This window comes from Silene latifolia, unplaced genomic scaffold (genome assembly GCF_048544455.1).
Source record: "Silene latifolia isolate original U9 population unplaced genomic scaffold, ASM4854445v1 scaffold_75, whole genome shotgun sequence".
NCBI classification, from domain to species: domain Eukaryota; kingdom Viridiplantae; phylum Streptophyta; class Magnoliopsida; order Caryophyllales; family Caryophyllaceae; genus Silene; species Silene latifolia.
In genome coordinates, this window is record NW_027413661.1 from 3,104,419 (window position 1) to 3,111,850 (window position 7,432).

At 36.4% G+C, this 7,432-nt stretch overlaps 1 protein-coding gene across 2 annotated transcripts; it reads right to left on the reverse strand.

Moving 5' to 3' along the window:
- Window positions 1-561: 561 nt before the first annotated feature.
- Window positions 562-7,043, reverse strand: LOC141640257 (serine/threonine-protein kinase SRK2I-like). 2 transcript variants are annotated; one of them, XM_074449107.1, is made up of 9 exons: window positions 6,594-7,043; window positions 5,125-5,199; window positions 4,944-5,045; window positions 4,809-4,862; window positions 4,612-4,704; window positions 4,376-4,468; window positions 1,700-1,804; window positions 1,521-1,619; window positions 562-1,095 (listed from the first exon to the last, which is right to left on the reverse strand). In XM_074449107.1, exons 1-9 carry the CDS (start codon window positions 6,777-6,779, stop codon window positions 814-816), a joined length of 1,089 nt encoding a protein of 362 aa, XP_074305208.1. In that variant the 5' UTR covers window positions 6,780-7,043; the 3' UTR covers window positions 562-813. The 2 variants fall into 2 exon arrangements, with proteins under 2 accessions (XP_074305208.1, XP_074305209.1); XM_074449108.1 differs by lacking the exon at window positions 6,594-7,043 and adding an exon at window positions 5,317-5,343.
- Between the last annotated feature and the right edge of the window lie 389 nt (window positions 7,044-7,432).

Genomic DNA, 7,432 nt, shown 5'->3' on the forward strand with positions numbered 1-7,432 from the left:
AATGACGAAGGGTGTGAGAATAATGCTTGTGCAATAAAATTCAAGAAAGCGTACGGACCTTGACGAGGATAGGAAGAATTGTTCTTTGCTCCGATTGGTTATGGCGCTTAGGTAAATCTCTCGATTTCTTATTAGCACAGTGCGCTATCTAATAATCAACTGTGTTTACGAGTGGTCTTGACAAAGCTACAACTACTAGTCCACTAAGGCCTGCATTCTTTTGATTTGAAACTTATCGATCCGAATCGAATCGAACTTATAAGATCTCGAATCGAACTTATTGGATCTCGAATCGAATCGAACTTATAGGATTCGAATCGAACTAAACTTATAGGATCGAATCAACTTATAGGATCTCGAATCGAATCGAACTTATAGGATCGAAGTGAACTTAAATTAAGTGAGGTATAGGATCTCGAATCAACTTATAGGATCGAATTAACTTAACTTAACTTATAGGATCGAATCGAACTTATAGGATCGAATCGAATCGAACTTATAGGATCTGAACTGAACTTATATTAAGTGACTTTAAGTCCAAAAGAACAGGGCCTAAGCATGTATTTCTCAAAATAACATTATTTCTGCAGCGGTCAGTTATGGAAACAGAACGCCAAACAGCAAATATCAGCGAAGTTTAACAACAAAATAATGAGACAACCATATATTACAGACCTACAAGACCCTCTAATAACTCCGTATCTATCACTATAAGTCGCAGGCTCAGGCTCAGGCACAGGCCAAGGCCTAGGATCGGCATGTGTAGAATATTTCAAGCATGATCAGGAAATCAAACAACTCAAGACAATCACATCACATTGCATATACAATCTCCCCACTGCTATCAATATCAAGTTCGGAATCTGTAAAGTCGTCTATGTCCTCGTCCATGTCAAGTGTGTCTGAGAGGAAGTGGTTGAGGGACCCGGCAGCCGGTATTGTAGCTTCCGAGATGATTTGCATGATGGTATCAATGCTTTGCATGGGTTGTTCTGGTTCTTGAAATTGGTTGCTAAAGGCATTTTCGTGCATCAGATCGGCTGGAAGGTTTCTGAGAAACCACTCGTGCCTCTTTATCTCAGGGATCGTTATCCTCTGTAATACATGGGTTAACAATTTCAAGTTAAATACGCCGAACCAGGAGCAAGAGCAAGCTGGCAACAATGCCCAAACGATGACTATTCCTCCAATTCAATCAACTTTTCAACATCAACAATAGCACAATTGCTCATGATTAACATAAAAATAGAGTAAGCGTACCAACGAGATGGTTTACACCTTATCACGAGGACAATAAATCAACAAGGTTCTCTTACAACTCAAAAGTGAACCCAAAAAGGCAACGGAATGTTTTTATGAAACAGCCAATTTAGGATAAAATGAGAAGTTTCTTTTAGTCCGAGCCTCCGAGGATCCAATCACTCGATCAAAACCAAAACAAAGGTCACAAGCAAAGAATTGGAGACTGAATAGCTAATGATTATTAAGAAAAGATAAACAAGCAATAAGAGAGCACTGACCGATTCAGGGTCTTGAACAAAGATCCTGGAGATGAGGTGACGACATTCTTGAGATAGACTTATATTTTCAGGAATAGTATACTGAACACTTAATATTCTCTGCAAGAACGAGTAGGAATAGAGGCTCACTAAAAGGAAAACTGAAATAAGCTATAGAGGCTAAAATTGAGAATACACACTTGAATCATCTTTCGGAAATCCTTGGGTTCCTCAGGATCCTCAAACGGATATCCACCAATCAACATCACATACAGAGTCACTCCACATGACCACACATCTGCAATCTGCAGTAGATAACATAACGCCATGTCAGCAACAAGCTGCTTCGTGATATAGATGCAAACAAAACAAGCTCAAATGTGTATGCAAGATGAACTATGCAATTGCAAGCAGAAAAACATCATTAAAAAGAGCAGCACAACTACCTAGAATTAACAAGTATTGCCTGGAAAACTATACTGTAACTTCTGTGATGTGTTGGAAGTGCTCAGCTATCCTTTCCAAGCTAAACTCTAGTGATCAGTTCTAAAGTGGATGTACCTTAACCGTCACAAGTACAATAATAGCTAGATGTTATTAAGAACTCAAAATCTCAAATCATGAAGGTGATCATTCTTTCTGGAACTGGAGAACTAAAAATTAATGAAAACCCACCAGCCTACACAAGTCTCCTCAATTTTTGTAATTAGAACTTGTCTAGCAGTCAATGGACCCATTTAACTCTCGGCATCCCCAGAACCAGAAGATAAGAAACAGGGGATGAATTAAGCGCCTGCGAATTCTGATATTTCTGCAGCTTTTCTACAGGCCAGATCATAGATATCAATATAAAAATCGGACAAAGAATAACTAAAAAGCTACTCATACATGAATCCTTGTGCAAAGAAATTTCGCACATGACAACTGGTGGTTCCGTAACAAGCAACAAAATCAAAAACAGTCAATGTGAAACTTAAGACAGGTAATTGAAGAAACAACGTTGTCGCGTCATGTTAAAACAATTCAAAAAGTACACAACGACATACAGTACGGAGGCAGTAATGGAAAAAAGGGCAGCCCCTTTACTTGGGAAAACATAATTTATGACTAAGTATGGATTAGTATTTTAGTTTCTATTTATTGTGGGAAAAAAAAACTCTCGTGTGGACTCATATGGAACACACTCATGGAAATACAATGAACTATTGTCTAATGTCCCACCTCATTGTGTTTTGTGCAACTGTCCTATTGAAAACAAAGATCATTTCTTCTACGAATGTCCCATGATTGGGTCTGTTATCCAAGACATGAACATTTTTAGCTTCAACAATTTTTTGCAAATTATGATAATATTGCAAGTCAAAGTTTTATAATGAAACTTAATTATCTCAAGGAAAGTTATTTTTATTTGGTGGAATGCATGGTTTTATAGAAATGACATTATCTTTAACAATGTTCATTTTAATATCAGCAAACTTATTACTTTATGTAATAATAGCACTAAGACCTGGAATGAGACTAGACATAGGGATCTCAACAATCCTGAGAAAGACGAGTCAACTAGAAACATTCCTAGTAAGGAAGAAATCTGGTGGGAGAAACCTAGAAACGGTTTCCTAAAGCTAAATTTTGACGGATCGAGAATAGAAGGTAATAAAGCTGCGTTAGGATATTGTATAAGAGATCATAATGGTAAAGTCGTTGTGTTAGGAGCAAAAAAGTGTGGATCTAATAGTATTCTTGTTGCGGAAGTTCTCGCTTTAAAAGAAGGTGTTTTAGCCGCTAAACACTTAGGAATCTCAAAGTTAATTATGGAGGGTGATAATTTATGTGTTATTAACTCACTTCGCAGTACTTGGCAAATTCTATGGGAAATCTCTAGTATTATCAAGGATGTGAAATTAGACCTTCATTTGTTCGATGAAGTGATAATTAAACATTGCTTTCGTGAAACCAACAAGGTTGCTGACTTCATGGCTTCTGTTGGACATTCTTGTCCAACTCTTTCGAGGTGGTTTGAAAGCCAGTGGCTTCAACTTACCTCTCTCATTCGAAATGATGAGATAGGTTGGTCCTACCCTAGAGGATCAACCTAGTTTTCTTACCTTAACGAAAAAAAAAAAAAATGGCCCAATGAGCCTGCAAAAATACTGTGTTCATTATATTACATACTGATTACTGAATTATTGATATAACAGTCAGACAGCACAGACGTTCAGAAATATTCATAAAACTCAGAAGAACATCAAAAGTAGGATTAAAATAGGGTAGAAGTTCAAAACATTCATGGAAAGTAAGATAAGTTCAGTACTTCAGTGATATGAAATTAATACGACAATGGAGTAATGGACGCAGACCCAAGTGAGTTAACATAGACTTCTATGTTCCCCAATATACTCCAATAAATACGACACTAAAATAGTAAAATAGTTACATTGATAATGAAAAAAAAATACATTAGCATGATTACATTTGAACAAAAAAAGAGAACAAGGTTTCAAATATAGGGAGTAATAATCATGATCCATCAAAACATTTTGCAATATTTTTGACCTATCAGATGACAACAACGACAGAAATATCTGAAATGAAACACTAAATAAACTTACTATTTAAAGGTACAGTAAACAAAAATGAACACTCAATGTTCAACCATTATTATCGTCATGATAGCATTCAGCTGGTTCAAGACCTTTACAACTTTTGTGTTAGTTAAAGGGTAAAAAAGTCCCATAAACACATTACTAATACATTATGACGTCATAAGAACCTCATAAAGGACACATTAGCTTTGTTGCATAAAACACAATGAGCACCAATGAATTGAAACATAAAACGTCTCAAATCAGCATTGACATGAAACACAAAGTACATACCTTGCCATCATACTCTTTCCTCAGCAACACTTCAGGAGCGATGTAAGCTGGCGTCCCAACGGTAGATTTAGGTTGTGAGTGATACACTGACGACTGGAGAAAGAAACATAAAAAGCTTATTCGCGGCCAAAAACTACCTCTATGGAAATCAAGCCGAAACTGCATGGAGCATATACAATTGATTTTTTTTTTTTAAAAAAAAGAAAGGGCTGCAAGTATTGAATCAAATTTGAGACCTTCGAGTAACCAAAGTCGCATATCTTCAATCTAGGCGCAGGACTTCCATCCAGTAAAGTATTCTCCAACTTTAAATCCCGATGGCACACTTGCTTCAATGTGATAACAAGAAAGACACCAAAAAAATTAACAGATTAACTTCTTTTGACAACATGTACATCTGAAAGACGTCTATAACAAGAGTTGAGTAACATACCATGGCATGACAGTAGCTTACTCCAGAAATAAGTTGTTGGAAGAAAAAGCGAGCCTACATTAAATTCAATGTCAGTAGAACTTAAGAGAAAAAATTAGCACTGGTAAGGGAAATAAGCATCCAGGGGAAATAGACCTCATCCTCATTAAATCGGCCAGCATTACATATTCTCTCAAAGAGCTCTCCTCCAGATGCATACTCCATTACAATAGCTAAATGCGTAGGAGTTAAAATGACCTGCCATTAGATAGATGGGAAAGCATATTTAGCCAGATTATATAACGAAAGCTAAAGAATGGAGGAGGTACAAACAGACCTCTTTAAACCTAACAATATTTGGATGCCTCAAAGATCTATGATTGATGATCTCCCTTTGAACATTCTCATCTATCTGCATTGAGAAAGAATCAAAACGAAAACCGTCAAGGCCCTATTTAACATATGTATATGTGCAACCATTGATATAACAAACAAAGAATATTAGTGAAAAATGAAAGATGCCAATCACCAACTGCCTCATGAAATGAAAACTGTTTTAACTTGTCAGCTCTTTCACTCCCCTTACTTCAGTCAACTTTTGGCTTATCCCCGTCATTTGCGACCATGACAAAACAATTTTCAATCGTAGAATTTAGTATATGGAAGTATAGGAGGGAAAAACATACACTTCATCTCTCTGCAGCATACATTATTAACAACCACCCAACAAATCATTGACTACTGAACTAACCAATTTCAAACATTACTGAAATTTTCTAAAGTTCCCTTTTCGGAAAGAATTGAAAGAGAGCAAGCCAGTAAATGAGTTAGTAAAATAATAGAAAAATTAAGACAAAAAATACCCATCCTCCACCCCAGGGTATAGTTTCAAGCTCATTCACATCAGTCGACCTTCCTACTTCTTATGTATAGACCAATTTAAAATGCACACAGAGCGCCAATCAAGTAGACATGTCAATCTACAAACAACAAATTGTAGTTTTAGTTTTAACAATTCGATATCTAGAACGCACAACATCTATATCTCAAAACCTTACCCGCGATGGGGGAATGAGGGGACCAAGAAAGGAGATCAACCTCAATCCCCCACGGAACAGAAAATATGAATTTTAGTTTTAACAATCCGATATATTTTGTAGGTTACACAAATGCATTTGTAACTCGCCCATAAAATTATCAACCAATGTTATAGCCACACAAACTTTGAATCCGACCTCCGTCACTAACTCACCAGTTACACTAACAACCAACAAAAACAGGAGTAAGAAATGGACAAGAGCAAGGCGTTAGATATTTGTGAATAAAGTGGGAAAGTATTTGCGTGAAGCAATAAAGCACCAAACTTGGAAAAAGAAAACCTCATTCTCATAAAACGGATAAACATTAAAGTAAACGGATAAACTCAAAGTCCAATAAATGTAGCACACCAAAAATATTATCCTCGTGACAAAGTCCACAAAGTTTCCTCTGTTAATTACTTCGTACCTTCATTAATCTCTCAACTTTATACGGAGTATTTCCAATCTAACAGTCCACTCTATTTCCTTATTTAGCAACCCCAAATAATTTTAAAATATCTTTGTTACTATTTACCACTAAATCTAACCGTCACAAATATCAACAATATTATATCACATGTAACAAAATTCGTAATTACTACCATTTGACATGATGTTATGCACCTCATTTATCGCTTTATCATTAAATGAGGTGCCATATAAGCTGAAATAATAAAACCATCTTTATTTGGTAAATTAGAGGATAGTAAAAGTTAAAAGGAGTAACCTTATCGCCGCGTTCGATGTATTTGACAGCAACGAGCTCTTTAGTAAGCTTATCGCGCATAAGGCGAGCCACACCGAAGTTGCCGGAGCCGATATCCCGGACGAAGTCGTACCTATCACTGTCGTGCATGATCGGCATGTCCAGGGTGGGCCCTGACGCCAACTGTGCTCTGCTCATACCATCCATTTTTTTGATTACTTACTTTAATCAAGAATCAGCGGTCTTGATTGATTGATTGACTGATTCAATCAGATCGTGTGGTTGTTGACACGACACCGTTTTTGGTGATGGTGTGCTAGATCGCCGATTGATGAGAGAGAAAAAGTAGGTAGAGGGAGAGAGAGAGAGAATGAAGGGATTTTGTTTGTTGGAGATGAGATAGAAGAGGAGAGAGAAAGAGTGGGATAAATGTACAGAGAGTAAAGGGGATATTAACGACGTCGTATTGATGTTGGTTGCATTATTGGAGACACTTTTTATTGTTGCGTTTTTTCTATTTTTGGTTGACTCTTTAGGTAGTGTGTGTTACTTGTTTATTTGCCGCTTCAACATTCAGTTGCTCCCGTATTGATTATTACTCAAATGACTACTTACTCAGTTACTCCAAATACTCCCAAGTTCGTAATACTCTTTCTCATCTAAATCAAAGGTAATACTTGCTTTTTGACATTATTTATGGTCGTAGAGAATCTTTGAGATTATTCTTAATCTGTAAGACAAAATATAGTCATATGAAATCTTGTTTGATTTATCGTGATGAATACTATAAGAATATCAAATTTTTATAATTTTTAATAATGTGTAACTAAAGATATTCACGTTGGAAAACGTGTCTCGGC

Excerpts from the sequence above, each read along its gene's own strand:
- LOC141640257 (XM_074449107.1), bottom strand. The coding sequence starts at position 6,779 with ATGGATGGTATGAGCAGAGCACAGTTGGCGTCAGGGCCCACCCTGGAC. Across the intron at positions 4,863-4,943 it reads GCCGATTTAATGAGGATGAG|GCTCGCTTTTTCTTCCAACA; the intron begins GTCTATTTCCCC and ends AATTTAATGTAG. Across the intron at positions 1,620-1,699 it reads ATTTCCGAAAGATGATTCAA|AGAATATTAAGTGTTCAGTA; the intron begins GTGTGTATTCTC and ends TCGTTCTTGCAG.